The sequence below is a fragment of the Hydra vulgaris genome, chromosome 15 (assembly GCF_038396675.1).
Source record: "Hydra vulgaris chromosome 15, alternate assembly HydraT2T_AEP".
Taxonomy (NCBI): Eukaryota; Metazoa; Cnidaria; class Hydrozoa; order Anthoathecata; family Hydridae; genus Hydra; species Hydra vulgaris.
In genome coordinates this window covers 55,269,695-55,297,139 of record NC_088934.1, presented here as the reverse complement: position 1 = coordinate 55,297,139, position 27,445 = coordinate 55,269,695, and the positions used below count along the sequence as shown (strand labels likewise).

The 27,445-nt window shown below is 28.2% G+C and overlaps 1 protein-coding gene across 1 annotated transcript in view; it reads right to left on the bottom strand.

Moving 5' to 3' along the window:
- LOC100204448 (E3 ubiquitin-protein ligase Itchy) overlaps window positions 1-27,445 on the bottom strand; it is a 111,475-nt gene that overhangs the window by 67,365 nt on the left and 16,665 nt on the right. The window contains exons 2-7 of the mRNA XM_065819107.1: window positions 25,278-25,306; window positions 25,133-25,174; window positions 17,434-17,542; window positions 7,841-7,965; window positions 448-574; window positions 109-302 (exon numbers count right to left, since the gene is read on the bottom strand). Of these exons, the coding sequence (XP_065675179.1) occupies window positions 109-302; window positions 448-574; window positions 7,841-7,965; window positions 17,434-17,542; window positions 25,133-25,174; window positions 25,278-25,306 (626 nt within the window). The remainder of the gene's footprint in view (window positions 1-108; window positions 303-447; window positions 575-7,840; window positions 7,966-17,433; window positions 17,543-25,132; window positions 25,175-25,277; window positions 25,307-27,445) is intronic.

The following is a 27,445-nucleotide window of genomic DNA, read 5'->3' as shown; positions in this document are numbered from 1 at the left end:
CATATATATATATATATATATATATATATATACACATATATATATTTGTATGTATTTTAGTACAATTACAAGAAATAACACAGTAGCAGCAATATTTTGATAGATTACCTGGTCCATTTGATAAGCTATTTGTTACTGGCCTTGGTGGCCTTGAAGGGGTTGGTTGTTGATTTAAATTTGCGGGTAGATTAGGAGAGCTATACTGTGGAGCAATTCTAGAATTCGAAATATTAGTGGCAGATCCTGATGGACCTGAGCTTGATAAAGATACTGATGTTGGTGTAGAAGCTGCACTCACATTGCTGAAATTTTTTTTACTTTTTAACTTTAGATATATTTTAAAATAAATTAAGTGGATATAATTAATAAAAATAAAACAAATAAATATAAAACAAATAAATATAAAACAAATAAATATAAAATGAATAAATAAAACTATATACCAACCTATTCAGCGGCGGATACTCATCCATGATAATCCGCATGTTATCAAACAAAACATCAATATCTCCACTGGATATATCTTTTCCTTTGTCTTTGTAAATGATCGGCCATTTGCTTTCAAACATATCCACTGAAATTAAATTTATTTATAAAAAACTAATGTATCGTTGATACCAATATTAATGATATCAGTGATATCATGTCAATGATCATGATATCATATGTGAAATAATATTTGATCTATACTATACTGTTACCACATTTAAATTTCTTAGGAAAAAAGAATTTAATAAAATATGCACATAGTTATTGTATTTGCAATACTAAATGCAAATGAGATGATTTAATCCTATACCCAAGAGTTGTTCCAACCTAAACATTGATCCAATTCTATTTAAAAATTCTATTAATACTACTTATTATTCTAATAACATTTTGATATTTTCCTTACATATACCTTATTATATCACTCCTTACAATACCTTACAACTTACAGGATTTCAAGTGTTTGTTCTTTAGCTTTTTGTTTCTTCTTTGTTTTTTTTTAACTTTTAACTTAATTGCTGTCAGCTTTGTTGAAAGAAAATTTGTTTAAAAAAAAGAAAGGAAAATAAGGTATATAAAACAATAAAAATTTTACAATATTTTGATTTCATGCGATTCTATGTAGAAATTCTGTCAACTTTTTGTAAAACTTTTTTATTTTCAAGAACATGACTAACACAATGATGGCTGCAATTGTAATATTAAACTGCTTGATGCTGGGAAACTCTATCAGAGCAAACAAACATTTTTAAAAACTATTAAAAATGGATTTAAAGCTAAAGTACTTTTTATGCATCATTTTTAGCTTTTCAAACATTTCTTTTTTTTCTTTGATATCCTAATTTATTTTCTACACAATTAAGAACATGATAGATAGTCGATCTTATCAAAAATGCAAATTTAAATGCAAATTTTTACTTTTAAAATCTTGTTTTATTAAAATCATTGAAAGTGTGAATGTGAACATAAAAATTATTTAATGAGCTAATAATAAAAAATAATTAAAAAAATAATTAAAAAAGGTAAAAAAATTTTATTTCAAACGAACAAATAATTTGGTGAAACTTTGAAACATTGAAGTAAAACTTTGTCATTTTCTATTTGATAAATTACTTGAATAAAATAAAAATATGCTTCAAAATATTTTTTAAATTTATCAATTCTATACTAGTACCTGAGTTTATTACAATATTGTATTCTGCATAATAATACCATTATCTATATTCCTTATAATGTTAGTATTATATTCTGCACAATAAAAAAGAACTAACTTTTCACCAACCACTACATGTGCAAAGGCTTTTAATGTTACGATCCTCTTTTTGATGTTACAACCCTTTCTTTAATGTTACAGCCCTTTCTTTAATGTTACAAACCTATCTTTGATGTTACAATTCTCTCTTCGATGTTACAAGCCTCTCTTTGATGTTAAAAGCCTCTCTTTGATGCTACAACTCTCTATTTGATGTTACAGCTCTCTCTTTGATGTTACAACTCTCTCTTTGATGTTACAACTCTCTCTTTGATGTTACAACCTTTTTTTTGATGTTACAATCCTCTCTTTGATGTTACAACCTTTTTTTTGATGTTACAATCCTCTCCTTGATGTTACAATTCTCTCTTTGATGTTACAACCCTCTCTTTGATGTTAAGGTTTGGTTGGGAAGCAGGAGCGATCCATTCAATTACCAACAACAGAAATAAAATTTAATTGTGAAAAACTGGCCAGATTTTATAGTCTTTTGAGAACATTTAAGTTTATGCATGTTTTTATGTTTGTCCGCAAAACAATTATAAATTTAATTCTTTTGTGTGAATTTAAACAATTTTTGTTTTACGGACATACATGGAAACATACATAAACTTGAATGTTCTCAAAGCATCTTGGTGCCGAAAAATAAAAAGAATATTTGCGAACACTAAAAACCCGTCAAATCTACAAAAAAACTAAATCTATTGGTTCAAAAAATACGATCATTAAGTGAAATTAAGTTCTGGAGTATTCTGTTGAAATGTTTTGAAAATTGTATTATTTAAGATTGTTAAAGTTTTGAGATTTCTAGCACAAATTGTTTTAAGAATATATTATTAAACGAACAATTGCTTTAATACTATGGCTCATTCTTCGAGCTACATTTGCAAAGCCGTAAATCTTTTAAACTATTATTATTTGTTTACAAAAATAAATGTTTTAAATATATAATTTTTAAATTGTCAAAATTATGAAAGTTATTATATATTATAGATTTTATTAGTATATTTTTATTTTTTAATTAAAACGTTTGTATTTTTTATGTAAATGTAATGTTTGTAATTTTGTAAAAATGTAATCTGTTTTTATTATAATGTAATCTTTTAAAGCAATTTTTATGATTTATTTTGTAAACAAAAAGACTTTCAACATTAACTAAAGGATCTTTAATATAGTTTTGTGCCTAGCACAAATCTTACACCATACTTTAACAACTAATCCATTTTCTTCAGTGTACCTGATAACTGATTCTTTCCCCCCAAAAAGAAAAGTTTTTAAGTTCTTAGATGTTGGTTTACTAACTCCGATTATTTGCAATATATATAAATTATAATGGCAGTTGCCATTCTTACTAACTCATTATACTTAAAGTTACTTTTTTCTGTTTTAAATACTAATTAAAATTAAAAAGCTCATTAACTAAACATCATCATCAGCGATATTGTGAAGCAGTTCCGCTTCCTCTTCATAAAGATGCGGTAGTGGTGTAGTGGTAGAGCGCTCGCTTCATAAGCGAGAGGTTTCGAGTTCGATCCCTACCACGTCCCTGGTAGTACCGCGCTCAACTTGTTTCTCCGCGCAGCGGCCTTGCTCGTCAAGGTTCGTGTTTCGGAGTTATAGAGTTGAGAGAGGGTTATAACCACAATTAAGTAGCCTCCTCATCTGTAGTGGCCTTCTGGGCCTTGGGGTGGTGGAATAACAAAAAAAAAAGTATTTTTAACCTTTCAGTTAATTTTTATCTAGTTAATTTAATTTCTACAGTAACTCAATGATTTAACTATTTCATCTTACTAAGAAGAATTGTTTCTAATATGTTAAACTTTTCAAACTACGCGAAGCATAAAATAGTTATTTAAAAAATTAACTTTTTTATTTATAAAATAATTTATAAAATAGTTTAGCTTAAATAAAACTAAAACTAGTGTTAGTTTTATTAGAATCTCGTCAACTTTTTGAGGCCTGAGGTTATTTTTATTTTGGAGACCTTTTTTATGTGCCACAGCGTAAAAATCACTAAAAAGAAAAGACCTTCTTGACTATTTCAGGGCCCCTGACATTGCAGTGCCTGTGGCTATAGCCCCACTAACCCCACCCCTCCTTAATCCAGCACTGGAAATAGGAAACAATTATATAAATAAAAATTATATTATATTCTTTGATAAATAAAAGAACATTTGTTTCCCAATGGATCCATTCGGAACTCTGTCTCATCGGATTTTTCTCTGTTTTTCAGCGTTTCGGAGTTCGAGATAAATCAAGAAACTTCGACGGAACTTCGACAAAGTTTTTAGAAAATATCAATTTTTACTCATAAAATGATTAAATTCTTATTTTTTTTCTATGCTGCTTTTACAATAGTTCTTGTTGTTTTCAAAATGTAAATGTTCTCTTTGTTTAATAACAACACTAATTTACATCGCAGAGCAATTGGTAATGCACAGTGGGCCAGGTAGTGGTGGTGGAAAAAAAACTCAAAAAAAAGCTTATTTTATTCAAAACCATATAATAAAACATACTCGTTCTTTTCCATTGTACTATTTCAAAAACTTCCATAAAAAACAAATGCGGTATAATAAAATGTAATGCATTATAAAATACCTTTTTTTGTCAAAAAAGCAAGAGCTTTTTAATTTTTAAGCAAAGATATGGTAAACAGTAACTTTTAAAGTATAATGCGTATGTGATATTAGTTAATATATTTTAACTATTCAATAGTTTATCTTTACAAAAAAAATATTTAGTCAAGATCATTATTTATAATATATGCAAAAACTCGTCTTAAAATAACGAGGTAAGTTTTAAATATATAATACTTTTATTTTGTACAAGTAGTGTCGTATATCGTATGATCAAAATAATTTTGTCCACCATCAGTCTAATATCCGGCCCACTGTGAATTGTGGCAAAATTGTGTAATAAAATGTTATCAGTGATAACAAGTAACAATAAATAATGTTTATTATTATTATTACATTTTACTTACCTATTAGAATAAATAACTAAATTAATAAACTAAAATGTGATAAATTATCACAATTAAAATAAAATTAAAAACAAATATTTGAGATCATAATCAAATTGATAATTTTTCTTTCCTAGAGAAAAATGGTTTCAGAAGCGTGGAATTACTTTGATAAAGTTGTGATTTTTGAAAATTATGGGCATATTTTGCCCAAATCAGTGTCCTCAATTTCAGAAAAAATAAAGATGTTTCATGCTGAAGCAAAATATTTAATGATCCCTGAATTGGCTGCATTGAAAGCAAAAGGAGAAAAATTTAGACTAACAGGTGACGAATGGTGTAGTAATAGACGTAGAAGATACTACATTTAAATGTTATTCACAACAGAACGTATTATTTAGGAATGGTGAGATTGCCATCTCCTAGTTCTGCTGAAATATTAAATATTTTGATAATGGAAAAATCAAAAGAATTCGGTATAGAGAGTGAAGATATTGCAGGTAAAACTACAGATGGCTGTAGGTGGATGGTGAAATTGGGTACCATTTATAAGTTTCCACATCAGATCTGCCAGAATCATTCAATTCATTTGAGTGTTTGTGATTTGATATATACTAAAAAAGATTGATGCAAAATTGCAAACAAAGAAACTGAATCAGATATTGAAACAGAAACGGAAACTGATGGAGGGACCGAAGGAGAGTTTCTCATTGACTATTCGGAGAATGAGATTGAATATGAAGAAAATATCAAAAAAAGTCTACAGAAACTTCGAATACTAATTAAGTTTTTGAAATATTCATTGTTTCGATATGAAGTTCTTAAAAGAAAAATAAACGAAATTTATCTTTGCATGACAAAAGACTGTTGCTCGACAACTGCACTAGATGGAACAGTGTTTTTCAGATGATTAAAAGATTTTTGGATTGCTTAGAAGCTGTAAAAAAAACACTCGAAGAACTAAACTGCTTAAACATGTTAAATGAAATTGACTTAGATTTCTTAAAATCGCTGTCTGACTTATTGGAAGTCATTGCTGACGCTGCAGTTTGCTTTGAAAAACCAAATACAACGATTTTGGAGTGTGACATTGTTATGGAAACATTAGTAAGGAAATTGAAGGTTGTAGAAACTGACATTAGTTCTAATTTTGCAGAGGCGTTAATCTCCAGATACGAAAATCATAAAAACATTATGCTGTTATTATTGAGTCGTTATTTGCACAATCCCGATTTTTTTTAAATTAAAAACCACACATTTTTTTACGCTTGCAAAAAAGATATTCAACTTTATGCTGCAAAGTTATTTGATCAACTATTTGCAACAATAGAAAATAGTCTCCAACCAAAATCAGATGATCGCACTAAAAGCAAACAAGGAGATCTGTAACAATCGACATCTTTTTTGCCAAAATTCAAAAAATTCTAAATCAAAATCAATCAGCAGCTAAAAAGCTAAAAAAGTCAAGACCTTCACCGATCAGTTAAAAGAATATGAAGTAACTGTTGTGAAATCAGAAGCAGTTTTGAAATTTGAACTAGCCATCCACAGAATTCCAGCAACTTCCTCGGAAGCAGAAAGATTTTTCTCCTCGTCTTCCAGATTTGTCACTAAGTTTCGTAGTTCGTTTTCTGATGAGATGAAAGATGATTTGATCTTTTTAAAATATTATTTAAAAAGATCTTCAGAATAAATGTTTTTTTTTTATTATTATTTTTTTGAAAACCATTGATTAGATAAGACTTGTGTGTAGAAATTAGTAAGTATGTTAAGAAATATAAAAATAATAACTTTTTTAAAATTTTTTATGAACTATAAGTCAAAATATATAAAATTAAAAAAAAAAAAAAAACAAATACAAGAACTATGTTTAATCATCAACTAGATTTTAATTTTAGATTTTTAACAAAATATTATCGAAACTCCGATTTTTTTCTCGACTCTGACGGATTTTTTTCTCAATTTCTCTCGACTCCGTTTTTTCTCGATTTTGGATCCTTTGTTATTTCCTTATTAAGCAGTTGAAAGATGTTACTTTATATAAAACATGTCGTTTAATTTTATAAAAAAATGATAGAAAAACGATGTTTCAAAAATATTAGTTCTAAACGTAATTTACTTGCTTTAAGTTTTTATGCATTAAAAATTATTTTTTTTCCTAGTTTTTTTTTTCCTTCATAATTGTCTCTCATCAGTCCAGTTAATCTTTTTTGCCCTCCTTTTTTTCTTCCTTTTTTTTTAAATGTTCTCAAAACGAATGAAAAATCTGGACAGTTTTTTGCAATTAAATATAATTTCCGTGGTCAGTAATCGAGAGTGATCGCTCCCGCTTCCCAACCAAGCCCGATGTTGCAACTCTCTCTTTGATGTTATAAGCCTCTTTGATGTTACAAGCCTCTCTTTGATGATACAACTCTCTCTTTGATGTAACTACCCTCTCTTTGATGTTACAACCCTCTCTTTGATGTTACGACCCTCTCTTTGATGCTACAAACCTTTTTTTGATATTACAAGCCTCATTTTGATGTTACAACTCTCTTTTTGATGTTACAACCCTCACTTTGATGTTACAACTTTCTCTTTGATGTTACAATCCTCTCCTTAATGTTACAACCCTCTATTTGATGTTACAATTCTCTCTTTAATGTTACAATTCTCTCTTTGATGTTACAACCCTCTCTTTGATGTTACGAACGTCTTTAAACCCTCTAAATACAAACTCCTAAAAATATGACCACTGTGCAGAAAAAATAACTGCAGAGTAACATTACCAGTAACAAGGGAATTTAAACTCTAAATCTTTCACTTATATTGTAAATATTCCACCAGTGGGAAACTATTACATTCAACCTCAAAAAATTACAAAATTGAACTGAAAGAGTGCAAGATGCGAATAGGACAGACATAAATCATAACTCCATTATAGTGTCATCTTTTTTTTCATTACTCCATCATAATGTTATATTTTTTAGAGATAAAATTTAGTGCAGCAAAAGAAAAACTTCTGTGTTCAATTAAGTTCATGAAACTATTTTGTATTGGTTCCATGAAAAATCTAAAGCACTAAAAACTCGAAACGCCTTGGGTCTAGAAAAATTAACAAACATTGTAGTATATAACAGATATTAATAACTTACACTTTCCATTGTTCTGTTTAAGAATATCATATAAAGCCACTTTTGTTGAGCCTACAACTTGGTCTGTTCGCATTGATTGTTTCATCATTACACGAAACTCGATCTGACTATATGGAGTCACAAGTCTATATTAAAAATATAAAAAGTTTTTGAGTAAATATTGAAAATTTTTATTTTTCAATATTTATGTTTTAATTGTTAGTTTAAAGATCTCAAAAAAATCTCTGAGACTTTAACATATTTTTTAAAACACCAAAAAATTTAAAATATTAAAAAATTAAAAAACATATTTCAAAGTGTAAAAGAATTCAAAAAACGAAGACATTTGTTTCAATCCAATTTAATTGTTTAGACTAGGGCGATAACTTTAACAAAGTTTTCAGAGCTTGAATTAAGTGTAGTAAATTGTGATATCTGGAAATGCGTCCAGCCATTAATTTTTTAGCTTAGTAAAAACTTTAAATTTTATTTTTATCGCTAAATACAGTAGCTGTCATTCAATAAAGAATATTTATATTGATCTTTATAAAAAAGATAATTGTCAGCAAATTTAGAAGAGGAAAAACCAACTTATTTAGAACAAGAATATTTATTGAATGACAAGGAAGATGTTGGTAGTTTCAACCCTCGGAATTAGGGTCAGCATTTGGCAATGCCGACCTTAAAATATTTGCGGTCGGCAAAAAATTACAGACCTCATTTTTATGTTTCATGGTAAGACCTTTGTATCAAACTTTTTTTGCCAACCTTTGATTGAGGTCGGCCAACCTCATTTTTCCTAATTCAGAGGGTTTTAGTTTAGAGCTTTTTATTGATTGATTTATTTATTTATTGAATTAATATATAAAATATAGAACCATATTAATTAATCTCATTATAGAACTAATTACTTTTATTTTATTATTTTAAAAAATTTAAATTTTAATATTTTATTTCATTTTTATAAAACTAGAAAAATAAAGCACAATAAAGTAGGATGTAATTATTAAAAAACAACTGCTAATCACAACAGTCTAAATAAATTTAGTGTTGATCAAATATTTTAAATAAAAGAAATCGTGAAATAAGATATAAAATAATTTTATATCTTATTTAAACCTTAATATTTTCCTGTAAATTAAATGCTCGAAACACTTTTGCAGATATGTATACAACATTAAAGACAGAAGAGTTTAAAAACAAAATCTAATTTAATCTTTGTATAGTTTTTTTAAACAAAACAAAAAAACTCTAATAACTTATTTTAAAATATATTATTATTTTTATTATTAATTAATTATTTTCTAATTTAAAACATTTAAATTTTTAAATAATTCCTCTAACTTTTCCCTTGAACAAAAATTGATTTTAATGTTTAATACAAAGGGCAAATAGATTTAGTATAATTTTTTATTGGTTGATTTTTAAAATATCTCTTAAGTTTTTTGTACCTTTAGTAATTGTTATTTTTTTCCTATAACTTTTTATTTTTATTTATAATTCTTAAATTACCTGGTGTTTAAACAAACAATAATTAAAAGTATGTTTTGACTGTTATTTATTTTTGCAGTAGTAAATTTTCATTGATTCTTGCAATATGATAAATTGACCATTTCATTAAAACAGTGTTCACAGCTTTTAACAAACTGAGAATTTAATGAGCAGAAATAATCCCAGATATTGAAACTTGCGATCACATGACTCGAGGTTTTGTAGAATAAAAATTTTCTGAAATCTAAGTTCAATTTAAACAAGAATTTTTGTAATGAACTCAGATAGAAATAAAAAAAATTAAAAAGTTTTGAATTATTACACTCAAAAATTTGTACCGAGTTTTTATATTTAATATTTTATATTAATTTTAATATATATATAAAAATATAAAAATAAATATAAAAAATATATATAGCTTTGTTGATTTATTGCTGATTGTTGATTTTTCAAGCATTCTTATTACACATTCTAAATATTAATTTGATCAAAATATTTAATGTCATAACAATGAAAATGTCATAACAATGAAAATGTCATAAATGTGTCATTCATTTTTTTCACATAAATCTAAATTGTAATCAGAGTACTAATCTTCTTTTGGTATATGAAAACAATTCATCACAACTAAATGCAGCATATGATTATGGCAATAAAAAACACAAAACATATTGTGATTGTTACTTATTTTGACTGTTGCATTGTTAGTTGATACTAGCTACTACCAAATTCAAACAGCTTCAATGAAATGTTTAATTGTTTCTGCATTTGCATGTTTCACTAATTCTGTCAAAACTAGAACATTCGATTGCATATAAGTCTATTCCAAACATATGAGCTGTTACATTTACATAACGTAAAGTTATGTAAATTTTTAAACATTTGTCTACTGTAACTGCCAACTTAGGCTTTACAATTTCTAATTTTTTAAAAGTTTTCTGAGGTTCAGCACATTTTTTTGTTGTAAAAACTGTTGATGCACTTTGAAATACACTGCCACTCACGGAAGTTAGGACAAAAAATATTTTTTCAAAAGAACAATATTAAAATGTAATTACGTTATAAAATTATTTACTTATATTAGTAAAATTTATGTTTATATAAAAATAAATCAAGTTAAATAAAATTTGTATCAAAAAAATTCTAAATTAAGTTATTTTAATGTAAATTTATTAAAATAACTAACATTTAAAATAACATAAATTGTACTCACAAGTAAAAGTCTTATCATTTTAAATAAATAAACAGAGAACGCAGAAACTTATTAAAGGTCACGTATGAACCTGTATTTTACATTATCAACTCAAATCTTTTAAGTTTGTCATTTAACAAGTATTTCTATTGTTTACTGTGTTTTTGCAGATATTTTGTGTATTTTGTGTTAGTGTTTTAAAAATTTCAAGTGCAGAAGTTCAAAGGTAAAATTTAAAAATTATTTTTTTAGTGTAAATTCAAAATATTGAAAAAAATATGCCTAAAGGTAAGCCAATAAGTGTTGAAAAAAGGACAGCAATACTCACTTTGCTTCAAGAAGGCTATACAGTTAGAAAAATAGCTGAAAAATTAAATCTGAGTAAATCAACAGTTAGCTATACGATTCGTCGATATCGAGAATCTTGAAGTTTGGAAGACAGAAATCGTCCAGGTCCTTCTTGCATAACAACAAAAACTGATGACCGACATATAAAAATCGTCAGTAAGCGTAACCGAATGTTAACTGCTCCACAAATAACAGCTATTTTCAACTGTGATCGAGAAAAAAAAGTTTCTGTCAGTACAATCAAACAAAGATTGCAAAAAGCTAATTTGCATGGTCGCGTTGCTATCCGAAAACCATATCTACGAAAAGTTAATCGACAGAAGAGATTCCGTTGGGCACAGCTCCACAAAAATTGGACAATGGATGAATGGAAATAAGTACTCTGGACCGATGAGTCAAAATTTGAAGTTTTCGGAAATAAGCGAAGAGTTTACGTTAGAAGATCTGCTGAAGAAAAAATGCTAACTCAATGTCTGGTTCCAACAGTAAAACATGGTGAAGGCTCTGTGATAGTTTGGGGTTGTTTCTCTCTGGATGGAGTGGGATATTTGCATAAAATCAATGGTATAATGAGAGCAGAACATTATAGAGATATCCTGGAAACAAGTGCAATCCCTTCGGGACTTCGATTAATCGGAGATAATTTTATTCTGATGCATGATAATGACCCTAAACATACTGCATTATTATGTAGAAATTATTTAAAATCAAAAAAAGCTGAAAATGTATTACGTGTAATGACCTGGCCTCCCAAAAGCCCAGACCTCAACCCCATTGAGTTACTATGAGATGAACTGGATAGAAAAATTAGAACTGTATGTCCAAGATCAAAATCTCATTTATGGAACATTATAGAACAGGAATGGAATATTATTCAAAAAGAAACAATTAGAAAATTAATTGAAAGAATGCCCAGAATAGTTATTAAATCAAAGGGTGGTTTTTTTGACGAAAAAAAAATTTAATTATTATAATGGTTTTTGTACATTTTTATTACATAAAACTGACTAATAATATATTTTATATTGAAAATGTATAAAAAGTATAATTTTTATTAATATAAATTAAAAATTTTATAACGTAATTATATATTAATTTTGCTTTTTTGAAAAAATCTCTACTGTCCTAACTTCCGTGAGCGGCAGTGTACATGTCAAACATTTTGGCATTTTAATCATTTTTCCAGCAGTAGCTTGAGATTTAGTTATTGTTATCAACATCATTTCATCAACAGCCGCAACTTTTAATGATATTTCATTTAAAATCTTTTTTAACAAATTGCTTGTTTCAATTTTTTGTTTCTTACTAGGAATATTATTTTCTCCATAATTGAAAAAAAAAATAACATTTCTTGAAAAGCACATACACACTGATTTTTATTATAAACAAAAATTATATTCTAAAACATTTTCTGATAATAGTTTATACATCTCTAAAGTTTATCGTCTCATTAGATTCTGACTAACAAAAAATGGACTTTAAATAAGGAACCAACATAGAAAATAAAATTTCAATCAAATAAACCTAACTTCGATTTTTTAATAAATCAATTTTGACTTAAAAACTACAAGGGTACCTTTAAAAAAAACGTTTTGTATTCTATCATAAAATAGTTTTTTTTCTGAATCATCATCAAATCAATCAACAACATCTAAGAACATTAGATTATAAAGTAACTAATTTCAATAATGATAATGCTGTATGACCAATGATATGCTGATTTTGTGTATGACCTTACCATTCTTCTAGCATTATTATTATTGCTGCAATCTTTTGATCAAAAGAATTTTGGCTTTTTTAGATAAAAAATTAAAGTTAAAATAGATTATGAAATTTTTTTTCTTAACTAAAAAAAATGTTCAATTCTGATTAAGATTAAATATTTCCTAGAGGTTTTTTTTTTTTTTTTTAAACATCTTCGCTTCCAACAAGGCTGCAAGTAACCACTAATTAAAGTTGAAAGTTAATGGAAGAGAAAAGATGAAGATTGTAGAGCAAGACAACCATTGACAGACAACTTAAAGGATTGCAAATTATATGAATCAGGAAAACAAGATGAAGAAAGCAAATTCCAAAGAACTGATGTTCGAGGAAAAAAACTAGATAAATAAGAGTTTTTGAAGCACTTGGGAACAATAACAGAAAATAGATGAGACCTAATTGAATCAGAAGTAACACAAGAATGAATTTTAGTAGATGGCACAAGAGACGCTAGCACTTTAGAACAGTGCCCATTTGTAGAAAAGAGAAAGAGAAGCAACATTACGACGATGTGATAGTAGTTGGAGGTTGGCTGCAAGAGCAGGTCCAACTATGTTTACAATGCATTTTTGCACCTTGTCTAAAAGAGAATGGACATCATTAGATGATCCGCCCCAGATATGGCAACAGTATTCCATACAAGGCCGGATTTAAGATTTATAGAGATAGAGAATAGAATCCGAAGTAAGAAAGTGTCAAGCTCGATAAAGAGATGCAACCTTAGCAGATGCTAATTTTGCAACAGATTTAATATATGGTTACCGAGAAAAATCAGAAGTAAGAGTTAATCCTAAAAGATGAAGAGTAGATAACTCATCGAGTACATCACCGTACATAAATAAAGGAAGATCTAAATTATTGCGATAACGATTGGCTGAAAAAAATTGAATTTTATCTGTATTGAAGTTCAACAGTCACTGTGAGCCCCATGCTGTAGCAGAAGTGAGATCCTTTTCAAGCTCAAATGCCCCTTCCAAGCAATCAAAGAGTGTTGGTTTCTTATCACGACAAATAATTTTAATAATAAATGGTAGTATCATCAGCAAACAATGCCACCTTAGGTGTGAGAATATCTGGAATATTGTTAATGTAAATTAAAAAGAGTGTAGAGCCAAGAATAGAACCTTGAGGTACCCCTGAAGTTACAAGATATGAAGAAGAGTGCTGTCCATTGAGAACAACTTTTATACTTTGATTGGTAAATAAGGATTCAATTATCAGCATGCCAAACTTTATCAAAATCTTTAGAGATGTAAAGAGCTATGGCCTCAACCTCTCCGCCTTTATCTAATGCCTGATAAAACCTATTGGATATTAATGTTAGCAAATCAGCTGTAGAACGAGAAGATTAAAATCCATATTGATGGTCAGAAAGTAAGTTATTAGATTCAAGATGAGAAATTAAGTGTTTGTTAATTAAAGATTCAAAAACCTTGCTTATGATAGGAAGAAGACCAATGGGACGATAGTTAGACAAATCAGATTGCTCTCCATAATTTTTGAAGATAGGGATAACAGATGCCGCTTTCCAGCAGGCTGGAAAACAAGACTGTGATAAGCACTTGTTGAATAGTTTTGAAAGTATAGACGACAGCTCCGGAGAACACTTCTGCAAGACAATAACAGGTATGTTGTCCAGGCCACAAGCTGTAGAAAAGTATAGGCAGGAAATCACTTTAGATACAGAAGCTGGAGTGATACGAATGTCAAGCAACGGATCAACCTGTTTGTTGGTGATATCAGGTAGAACGCTACTAGAGGAATCAAGAAATGATATTGATGAAAAGTTTTTAGCAAACAATTCAGCTTTGTCTTTAGGTGAGGTAACAAAGTCTGAACCATACAAGAGAGGTGGAATTTAACATTTGCCCTTGTTATTCATACTATTAAAGATTCTCCAGAAGTCATGAGAGTCATAGATATGGAAGTAACGGTTTCCATTGGCAATCGCAGCAGCACAATGTGAGGAAAACCATGGAGCAGAGTGAGGCTTGACTTGGAATTGTCGAGAGGGAACAAAAGATTCCATACCAGCCTGAATTCATGAATTTATTTAGGAAGCACATTTGTCGACAGGAAGACGAAAGAAATCTACTCAAGGGCCATCACGAAGAAAATCACAGAAAGAGTCCCTGTCAGCTTTAAGGTAGTTGTAAGAGGTACGATGATATGGGGATTCAGATGTTGAAGAAGAATGAGATATTATTTTAGAAAGATGAAGGGTGAATGTGGAGAAACTGAGCACCAAATAGGTCCAGAAACAAGACATAAGTCGAGTAGAGATGGTAAATGATTCGGTTTGTCTGGAATACGAGTTGGAAAGTTGACTATTTGAGTAAGAGATTGAGAAAGGCAAAACTTGTGGGCTTAAATGCTTCCAGAATCACTGACACTAGAGCCAAGCCATTCAGTGTGATGAGCATTTAAGTCACTGACAACAACAATTTAGGCTGATGGATAAAGAGAGGGGGCTTGGTCAATATGATCAGAAACAACATCAAAAAGAGTGCAGTCTTGAGATGAAGGACAGCGATATAGAACAAAGAGAAAAGCGATAGAGTGAAGTGGTGCTAATTGAAAGCACATAAAAGAATAGTCTGTGGATTCAAACCTAGTTTCCTAACAAATGGATGAATTCTTATGAATGTAAATGCCCAGGCTAAGCATGTGACTATTGGAGTCTTTACGAATTAAAGGAAGATAACCATCAACACTAAGATCGCAAGATGAGACAGTTGAACTCAAATTAGTCTCACAAAGAGCAAGTAGGTCTGGTGAACTTTGCAAGAGATAAGACTCAACAGAAGAAAAGTTACTTTGAAGACCATGAATATTAGTGAATGATAGGTTTAGAGAACTTGGTGATGATGATGGTTTTTTGTGTTTTATAGTTTTTGGTACTTTATTCATTTTTAAATTAGATTGAAGAACTTGACTCAAAGCATAGATTGTACTCAGAACACTGTTTAATAGCCCAAGCAAATGCCACATTACTATTAATAAATCCTAAGCTGTGACAAAGGGCTCTAAATGTGGCTTCCACAATGCACACCAAAAGTACAAACAGGGACACCATCCATGCGCAACATGGCACTATTAATTCTTTGATATTTTTCAGCTGTTGATGGAATCAGCCTCTCTAAAAGCTACCACAGAGTTTGGGAAATCTGACTACCAGTCTGCCTCAGAACCATAAAACTGAGTTTTAGAGCTGTACCCATATTAGGAAATAATAGAATGAGTTGCCTTGCCATAAAAACAGAGACACAAGCAAAACCCATGCATTGAGTCAAGAAGATCCAGCATTCAACATCCTAAACCGGAAACAATGTATTAAAAATACATCTGTGCCAGCCTAATAGATAAAGAACGAGGCTGGTCAACTGATAGAATCTGTTTACCCCTTAAGTCTTTGCCTCGGAGGCCTTCTACAAGACAGTAGCTGGACGCATTTAACATCTGCCCATGATGAGTATTTTTATCGAGATCACCATCCCTAGCCTTTACTCAATGAAGAGCCCCAAGACAGGGGATGTTTTAAGTCGAAGTTGGCTTCTCCTAGTCTTTGCTTAAAAAAATGTATCCTACAAGGCAGCAGGACATGAAGCAGATTGTACTGGGTTACATGTTACCAGTAGCAGGATAACATGAGTTGACAGTTATCTTTATCTTTAGGATGACTGAAAAAATTATCTTTAGGATGATTGAAAAAAGTTGAATCTACACTTAAGTTATCTATATTTACTCCATAAGCACTTGCTACTCCATAAGCACTTGCTCCATAAGCACTTGCTACTTGCTACTATTTTTATGTTTTATGTATTATTTTTATGATATTTTTTTTTTACTTCGACTAATTTTCTTTTTGCTGTTACAACTCGTTGATGCTGAACTTTGATTGGCAAGTTGACTCGTTGATTGCGATAACATGAACTTTAATTGTCGAGACTCCAATTGATATTAAAGAGTTGTCTAATTGTTGTTTATTACAAGAGTTACCTTTAACAAATCATCACCATCAATTTCACACTCCATTTCATATTCAGAAACTTCATCACAATTTTGACAAAAACTGAATACATGAACTAAAAAATTATCCTGGTTTATAGTCTAGGTTTTTGGGTTTAAGGTTATGAGCCATTTCAAGAGGTATGGTTGTTTGACCTAAAAAAAAATTATAAAATTAACATGGTTATGGTTATATAAAATTACCATGGTTACCATGGTTACATTTCCTAGAGATTATGGTTACATTTCCTAGAAGTTCTGGAGGTTCCTAGAGGTTCTGGTTACATTTCCTAGAGGTTATTAATATCTTTGGTTACTGCTGATGGAGTAAAATAGAGCATTCTGTTTACATTGTGTGTTATTTATGTTTGTTTTACAATAAATTTAAACAAAGATTACATAGGTATTTGGAGTTATAAATATAAAATAGCTTATAATTATTATGTTAAATATAATAGCTTATAATAGTTATCTGATGTCATTAGATCATTGAGAAAAATTATTCACAATCAAAATTCTTGAAAATGATAAATAATTTGTAACAAATTAGGATCATTTAAACGTCTTTTTTTTTCACAACATATATAAATTTCTACTTATAGTCAACACAAACACTTTTTTTTTAATGTACACCTTTCCACTTTATAGCCTAAGAATCTTAAGAAACAAGGCTATTTTAAGGAGCAGAGCAAGATTCACAATTGCTTATCAAGTTCACTTGGTAAGCAATAAGTGTATATAACACAACTTTCCTATAATCACTTTTGGGGATATCTTTATTTAACTAATGTGTAATAGATATGTAAAGACTTACACAGTAAATATTTCATTCCATTTCGGATGCAACGTTTTTTTCATGACTTCAGTTTTCCGTGCTGGCTCTCCATCAACAATTATTTCTGCATAATAATCACCTTTTCCCGCTAAATAAAAAAGAATAAAAATTTAAAGCAGTAATTAAACTAAACAAAAAATGAAATAAAAATATATGAAAAGTTCATTTGATACAAAATTAAAATACAAACATTTTGATACAAAAGATTTTTAATGGCATGTAACCATGTTAACATGTAAACTAAAAAACAAATTTTAGAAGTAATAATAGTGTTTTAGTTTATCAGTGTTTTGTTAAAAACACTGATAAACTAAATAATGTCAAAATAAATGGTGATTATTGCCATCCCCTGATCATTTTTGAGACCTGTGTGAGGGGGACCACCAAGTATTGTTGATTTTTTCTGAAAAATCAAACAATAGTTGCTTGCCCATATCGGGTCTTGGAAATAGTCCTAGGGGAGACAATGTCTGGCATTTATTTTGACCTTGATTTGCATATGTTTTTAAGCATACTGTTGTTCTTTTAATTGTCCAAAAAACTTTTAACTGTCCAAACAACTGTTGATGATAATATCATTTTTTTATATAGTAACTATAGTACCTGAATATATTTTTCATATAGTAACTATAGTAAGTGGATGTATCTTTAAAATTTTTAAGTAAAAAAAATAATTGTAAAACTAAACATTTTAAAGTTTTGAGAAAATTTAAATTAATTTTAATGAAATAAATTTAAATTAATTAACATTTAATAATAAATTTAATTTAAATATAATAGAATAAATTTAAATTAAATTTTTTTTAAAAATGGAGAGTAGAAAAAAATTTATAACTATCTTTTTTTTATCAAAAAAAATTACAACTGTGGTGAAAATGTTTTTTACAACAAATAATGTTTTTCGCATAAACTATTTTAAAAGTCTATTTCGCTATTTTAATTAATAAAATAAATTTAATTAGGCATTTTAAATATTCCAATTAAAAAGAGTTTTGGTGTAATGGCTTATTGCATAAGTAAAATCGTCAATGCTGAAAGCAACCATTATTTAAGCAAAGGAATTCCAAAGCAGTGAAAAAACCATGATGAAGGAACAGTTAAAGGATGCAACTTAGCTGAGTCATGCAAGATTAATTTTAAATGATGAAACAAGAAATGGTTGGTTGAGCAGTTATCATGGCAGCGTTTGTAGAAAAGAGAAAGAGATGCAATTATATGACAACGGACAGCTCACAAACTTAACAGCAGGTACTACAACAATGCATTTTGATTTAATAAACAAAGAATTTTGTTGAAAGCCAAAACATAATAACAGTATAAACTATAAACTAAAAAAGCAAAGAGATGTGAGTAAATGTAGAAGTCTCGCCTTGAGAGTTCTATAGAATTTTAAATTTGGAAATTAAATTAATTATTAATAATTAATTATTATACAAATTAAATTAAATTGTTATAAAGAAAGCAGTTATAAAGAAAGAAAATTTAAGCGAAAATTACATCAGGAATGTATAAAAGTCTGAAAGAATGTATAGAAAAAAAAAAAGGGAAAAGTTTTGAAAAAGTGTCTGAATGGAATCAAAGGATCATGATGTTAGAATACAGAAGTGGAGACAAAATTTTAGACGAAAAACAAACTTTTTTTAAATGTAGAAAAAGTCTAAAAATGATGACTCTTCTATAGCCTGACTAAGCAATCCTAATATGTGATAAAATAATCTGCCAAAAAAGGAAGTTGAAAAAACTCTGTTTGGCATACCAAGCAGTGTAAAAATTGCACTTATTTATATTTTATTGAAGACTTTGTATAGAAGTACATATGCTGATTTGTTGTAGCAGGGATTTTATTTGTTAATTCTGCTCACTCTACACTCTAATTTAAAAATATAAAAAACATAACACAAAAAACATAAAAATAACAGCTAAAATATACTAGTAACAGTACACATATAGATAACATGTTATTTTTGTTAAAGCAATATTTAGTTAATAACTAAATAATTTTTTATATAAACATTGTATAAATTAAAATATGTTATAAAATGCAATAAGAAATGCTCAACTCTAAAATAACTTCTAAATAAATTCATTATTATTTAAGATAAAACTAAATTGTTACTTATTATGCTAAAGAATTGACAATCTGACCTTATTAGAAGATTATGCAATGTAATTTTTATGATATGAAATTGACATTTTTTATGATATGGACAGTCTGTAATAAATGTAGAAAAAAAAGCAGTCATAAAAGATTCCTTAATTTAAAAAAAACAGGTAAAAAAGAAATGTAAAAAGTATATGGAAAAATATAACAAAAAACTTTCGAGAAGTCCAAACTTTCATCTGCAGCCCACAGAATTAGGGGTCAACTTTTAGCAATGCTAACTTGACTGCCAACCTGAGAGTGTCAGGTACCGGCAATTTCTCGCTGACCTCAGAATTTCAAAACTTAATTTTATTTGCTGTTTCAAATAAATTACAAATGGCAAAAAAAAAGCTTTATTTATTTTATTTTATTTTTTTAATATTATATTTATACTTTAGATCGTTAAGGACAGAAATTGTTTAGTAGTTAGGTTAATGTTATTACTAATTTGTTTTTAGTCAGCTAATAGTTGTGAAATAGTTAAATGTTTTTATGATTGTTTAAAAATATTTCTTCATGTGATAATGTGCATTATTCATATATTAAAAAATGTAAAATTAAAAATTGATATAAAAGAAATAACTTATATTATGAAATATATTACAATAGCTGTGTGTGTATGTGAGTAATTTATTAGTTAGCCTAGTGATATATGAAATAGAGTAATATAGTTATTGTTAGTTGTTAGTTAGGTTTGTAGCGAGCTTTGTAATTGTTTAATAAGAATTTGTTTTTGTGGCGGCACTTTGATATAATTTCAGTCCTTTTATTTAGCAGTTAATCAGGTTTTGGATACGATGTAATAGCAAATTTCTCATATAGACATTGTGGTCATCTTTTGGAAATATTTGAGTAGGGGGGTACAGACTTCAGAATAGACCATATTAGTATAGGGGATTCATTAAAATTGTTTTTCAAATCCCAGACGTAGTTTGATAGGGTGGTGGACTTGTATATATATATATTGATGATGCATTTGTATATAATGTTTGTGGATTTGCACTTACCATTTAGGGCGGCATTCTGTTTTATTTCGACAATTGCATTTTGGGTCATTATTTCCAATTCTTGGAAAGATAATTTTTTTGTTATGATTTTTTATAATTTTTTCGATATTTTCAGTGCAGCTGTAGCTTACCTTTACAATGTTTCTGTGTAAGATTTTGTGAAGTTTGTGTGTTTCAGGGAAGTTTTTTTCTAGTAAATTTAAAAACATTTTAGCAACATTTGTGGAGACATTTTTGTTAAATAGGGGGTTGAACCATATGATATTGCGTTTACAATTTTTTTGGGATGTTCTTTGTTTGATCGATATTTAAGGGAGTAGTTTTGTATCAGCTATTTTTTAGTGCTTGTTCATATTTGATTTTAGACTGGTTAAATATAACTTCGTTTGAGGAAGTTTGCAAAAGTCCGTTGCATACTGAAGTAGGTAAGTGTTTGATAATTTGTGGTAGGTGATTAGAAGATATGTGAATGTATTGAAGATTATCGTTGGGTTTTTTGAAATGGATGAAATCATAAAAAAAACAGGTAGTTGTTTGGGCTTATTTATCAAGCCTTCCCAAGAAAGGCGTGCAGCCGCACGCCTTTCTTGGGAAGGCTTGATAGTGAAGCCCAAAGTAATTTTTTTAGACAACTTGACCGTGTTTTTATATAGTAAGCGATTTAAGAATTTGCAGGAAAATACAACAACTAGAAAATAAGAAACTAGAGAAAATAAAACAGCAATAATCGAAGAAAGAAAACGAAGACTATACGAAATAGAAAATCTAAACAAAGTAAACTAAAAAAAATTATCAATTAAAAAAAGAAAAATTTTGTCAAAAAAATTATACACCTAAATATTTTACTGTTTTAGTTTTTCTTTTATTTTAGGGCATTTTTTATTTTCCATTACCAAAATTAATACACGTCAAGAAAAAAAAGCAATTGAGAATATAACAAAAACCATAAACATTTTTTGATGTACAATTTATTTGTGACTTTTGTCAGTCATAAAATTAGGAAAATACTTTATTATTTGTGTTAGAAAAACAATTTTAAAATTTGTTTTTCAAATGTTTTTGCTAAACTTTACTGTCTTTATCAATGCACAACAAGAAAACTTTGCTATTTAAAAAATTTTAAAATCTAATTTAAAAAATTGCTATTTATTTGTAAATTTTTATTTGTTTTTCATGTAAAAAAAGAAGCACATTCTGAAAGAGGGCTTGACAAATATGCTTATTATTAATCATATTATATTTTAAAATTGGTGCCACTCTTTTGATCAGAATTCTGTTTGAGTGACACCATCTGACAATGCAATTTAATTTTATTTGTTTTATTTATAAAAAATCATACCATTTATTTGAAATAAAAAAACTGTAGTTTTTCTGCAATAAAGTCTAAAAAAAAAACTGGACAATTAAAGCTTAAATTAATTAATTAAACATTAATTAGTTTAATTTAAATTTAAAGAGCTTAAACTAGGCTTAGAATAATTGCAAAAGATAAATACAGCACATCAAAAACACTGAGTTGTGATTTTATATCTATAGGGAATTTTAAGGCACTAACTAAAAGTAAGATAGGAAAAAATTTTTTCCTTTCCAGTAAATTATTGAGTGATTTCATATATATATGAAATCACTATATGTCACGGGTCAAACCATTATATTTCAACCAATTTAAAGAAAACTTTGTGGGGCACAATCTCTGATTTTCCTGATTTTTACATATTGTTATGTGCATTATGTAGATAGGTTAAATTTGAAATTTCAGACTTCCAAGTACAACGGTTGGTTGCCCCCCTTCCCCCTTTGATTGATGCAACCCTAAACCCCCTGCCCCTCCCCCTCACATTAGTGAGTGAGGGGGGGGGGTCCAGACCACATACAGAACACTGATTACCTATAATAAAATAGAATTTAAAGAAATAATGGTTTCATTTTGAAATTAATTTAGATATTTAGATATTAATTATCTAAATATCTAAATTAATTTAGAGACCTTTATTTATATCCGAGTTCGATCCCCACCACGTCCCTGGTAGTACCGCGCTCAACTTGTTTCTCCGCGCAGCGGCCTTGTTTGTCAAGGTTTGTGTTTCGGAGTTATAGAGTTGAGAGAGGGTTATAACCACTATTAAGTAACCTCCTCATCTGTAGTGGCTTTATCGGCCTTGAGGAGGTGAATAACAAAAAAAAAAAAAAAAAAAATTTGAAGGTCTCTAAAAAGTTACTGCCCCCTTTATTTGTGCCCCTATCTACTATAAAGACCAGATCAAGAAGAGGACAATCAATGATATCTTTCTTTTTATTAAGAAATGACTTATAATTAGTTGCACCCTTCACACAGGCCAGTTTGCAGATTAGAGGGGCACTGGTTTCTAGAAACACATTCAACCGTTGATGATTGAAAAATAGGGTTATTTAAAAATGCTGGCATTTTCGGTGTGGATTCGACAAGTTTACAATGTTTGCATTTTCATATAGTTGGGTCTAATGGTTTTATATCCTGTTAATCTTAGAGCAAAACAAAGTGTTAGAAAAATTTAAAAGCATCTCAAAATGGCTGAAAATTGGACTTTTTAGGCGAGTGGACATTTTGCTTTTAGATATATTTAAGTTCTAAAACGCAACAAGCTGCCTATATTTTGCCCATTTATTGCAGACAGTAGTAGCTAATCAGAAAACTTATCTGTAAAGACTTGTGGATGAATGGAATAATGCTACAGTTAGTTTCATTTTGGCATATTTTAGCAATTTTAGGATTTTTTTAAAGTTGAGAAAGTCATAATTTTTTTCTAATTTAACACAAGTTAATAAAAACCACTTTTTTAAAGAGAGAACTATCCAAAAAATAGTTCTAGAAAAAATGAGATACTTGTTGAAAGTGAGAAAAAAGTTATACACCTCTAAAGTAGTCTGTTTTGACCATTTGTAAATTGAGGGGGGCCACTGTGTCATGTTTCTAAGGCTATAATTTCTGAACCGTTGTACTTGGAAGTCTGAAATTTCAAATTTAACCTCTACATAATGCACATAACAATATGTAAAAATCAGGAAAATCAGAGATGGTGACCCACAGGCGATTGGTTGAAATATAATGATTTGACCTATATATATTTTTTATGTTACTCTACTTTGGCCCTAAGTACCCGCCCCTTTGTAACACTCCAAAATAACTTTTTTTTTTTTGTTTTGATTTTATATTAACTAAAATTAAACTCATTGCCAAATTTTAAATTTCATTAAAAAGTTGTGAGCATTTAAAGCTATTTGTTGGGGTAAAAGTTATTTGTTGGGGTAAAAGTTATTTGTTGGGGTAGAAGTTATTTGTTCGGGTAAATGGGGCAAATATTAGACTTGAAATGTCTATAACTTTTTAATGACAAGAGATTTTTTGATAAAACTTTAAATTTGTACAATTAATTATTATTTAAGTTAAGATATTAAAAATTGTTTATTTCATTCCGCCCATATATCTCATTCTTCTTGTTGCCATACATCTCATTCTTCTTGTTGGTAGTAAATTATGATTAAGCCATATAGGCCATAAAACCTTAGTTGCCAATTTAATTTAACCTATAGACAAATTAAGCAAAATGGAAAGAGTTAATCTTTTTTTTTCTAAAACTTTATGTCTAAAAATAGACCTAGAATGACAAAACTTGTTGAAAAGTGTAGAAAATTTCTTGATAAAGTAAAAGAATCTAGATGTAAAAAATGCAAATAAAAAGATAAACTATGAATAAATAAATTACAAATCATCAGATTAAGATGGTCTAGTTGTGATATTGCGCATTTAATAAAATGTGCAATTTTTTGCTTACTTTGTAAACTGGATTGTGCTATTGCATGAATTATGAAATGTTGAATTTTTATTATTTTTTAAATAGTTATATTTATTATATACAATAAATATTCAAAATTACTTAAATAGGAATTGTGCAGTGGAGTCTACATACATGGATTGATTATATGTATTAAATACACATAGTATATATTAAATAAATATATATATATATATATAAATATTATTTAAATTCAATAAATACCAATTTTATTTCAATAAATATATAAAAATATATATATATATATACACAATTCAACATTTTGCAATCTACTGCATCCATTTTACAAAATAAGCAAAAAAACGTACATCTCATGAAATGCACAATTACATGATCTGTGCGTAAGATTGATATATTATTTACATATATTATTTACATAATAAGACAAATTTAACAATGTAAGATTAATTTACTACACAAATAAATAAACAATTGCTTATTTCTTTTTTTCACCAGAAACCTAATTAAGCAAGGCTTTTATGTGCTCTTATTGCTTTCTTTATATTAACATTCTAATATTGCATCAAAAATTTATTTAAGAAGTTAATATTATGTAAATGCATATGAACAATTACAGAAAAAAGTTTTAAAATACAATGCTGAACATCATTTTTGGTTAAAAATGATTATTTCACTTTACTCCATTGATAAAACAACAGATATAAATAATTATTTTTATTAAAAAAAATACATACTAAACCAGCCTCCAGTTATCTGCTTTATGTTAGATCCAATGACTAAAATATAGATGTTAGACTTTATATTATTTTCTATCTGTTTATTTAATAAAATCTCCTAAACTTTTTTTAAACCAATAACAAATGAAAATCAAACCAATACCTTTGCAATGTAATTGGTAGAACTTTGTTCTAAAAATATAAACACATTTAATATGCAAAAGTAGTGTAAAAAAATTGAATACAAAAAATTGAATACAAAAACTTGAATACAAAAACTTGAATACAAAAACTTGAATACAAAAACTTGAATACAAAAACTTGAATACAAAAACTTGAATACAAAAACTTGAATACAAAAACTTGAATACAAAAACTTGAATACAAAAACTTGAATACAAAAACTTGAATACAAAAACTTGAATACAAAAACTTGAATACAAAAACTTGAATACAAAAACTTGAATACAAAAACTTGAATACAAAAACTTGAATACAAAAACTTGAATACAAAAACTTGAATACAAAAACTTGAATACAAAAACTTGAATACAAAAACTTGAATACAAAAACTTGAATACAAAAACTTGAATACAAAAACTTGAATACAAAAACTTGAATACAAAAACTTGAATACAAAAACTTGAATACAAAAACTTGAATACAAAAACTTGAATACAAAAACTTGAATACAAAAACTTGAATACAAAAACTTGAATACAAAAACTTGAATACAAAAAAGAATACAAAGAACTATTATGTTAATTATGAGAATTTAATAAAAGAAAATTTATGATTATTAAAGGGATCTCAAAGCTCCGAGACATGATGTATTCATTTTAAAGAGAATGATTAAAAAAAATGTTTGGGTTAAGTTTTTTTTTATTAAAACAAAAGAAAAAATGCATACCAAGAAAAACTTTTTTATTTTAGTCAAAGCTTGCCTTCTCAGTTTTGTTGTAGGCAGGGTTAGGGTTAGGCCAACATGAAAGTGTTTGAGGTCAGCAAAAAATTGCTGACCTCATTTTTATGTTTAATGGTAAGAACTTTGTGTCGAATAATTTTTGCCAACCTAATGCCGACCTCTAAAGATTGAGGTCGACAAATTATTGCTGACCACATTTTTCCTAATTCCAAGGGTTGTATGCATAAAGTGCATCTTGAAAGCTTTTATTTCTTCTGAAATTTAAAATTAAGTCTCATTCTACTCTACATTTTTCACCATCTTGAGCAATTGGTTTATTAAACATTAATCATTTTTTTCATTTTTTTTTTCAAGAACATCTCTCTAAAAGACAAATGTCTTTTTTATTATTCCAAGAAGCCAATGTTAAAAGGTCCTGTCTGACATGAAGCTCTGTTATTCTTAGTCTAATAAATCTTGTATTTTATCTCAGATGTTAGGTTCTAGAGACTTTTGGTTAGTCTTCAACAGTGTTATTAAGTAAAATAAGTCTTACATTTAATCTCGAATTCATGGGTCTGATCTTTTTACTTCTACCCATAATAAGGCAGTTATTATCTAATATCGAAATTAGGTTTTTGAATTAAAAATTCTAAAATTTTAAGATCTAGTAAAGCTTAATAATTGTGTTTGATTTTCTTCATAATAAACTAAAAAAATTTGTCCAATAATTTTTTTATTAAAACAAGTGACACAAATATTACACTCGAAATACTGAAAATTCTAACTTGCACACTTCCTTTTGCACACGGCTGTTTCACTCAATATAAAAACGAGCGTGACGTCATGAGTTTAAAAAAAAAAAAAAGTATTTCCGCATAAAAAGTATAAAAATTCACAAACTTTAAACTAATAGTAACTTTTTTATATAAATGCTTTCATCTTGCAATTAAAAAAATATAAAAGATCTATCTTTCCTTGTTAAATAAATATTTACATTAATTGGTATAAAAAAATATATATAATGCCAAAATATTTTTAATAATTTAGAACCACTTTTCAAATTTTCGCATATTTTCCGGAAAACATGAGTTGGGCCAACTAAGATTTCATAACATAGCTTTGTGCTTGATATTTGAAATTTGGAACACTTAACCCTAAATGTCCATTCTATCAGATTCCTGCGTCATCCTAGAGAATTTTTACAAAAAGACTGTTTTTAAAGCATTTATATTTTTTAATTGATCATTTTTAAATGCAAAACATAACTTTTTTGATGGATGACGGAAGTTAATGAAATTTCAACCTTTTATGCAAATGAAAATAAAAAAATTATTTTACGTGTCTTCAGCTATGTTATGAAATATATTTTCAAAAATGTCATGTTTTACAACTAATCTTGTTAGTTTTAGGCGTACATTTGTGTT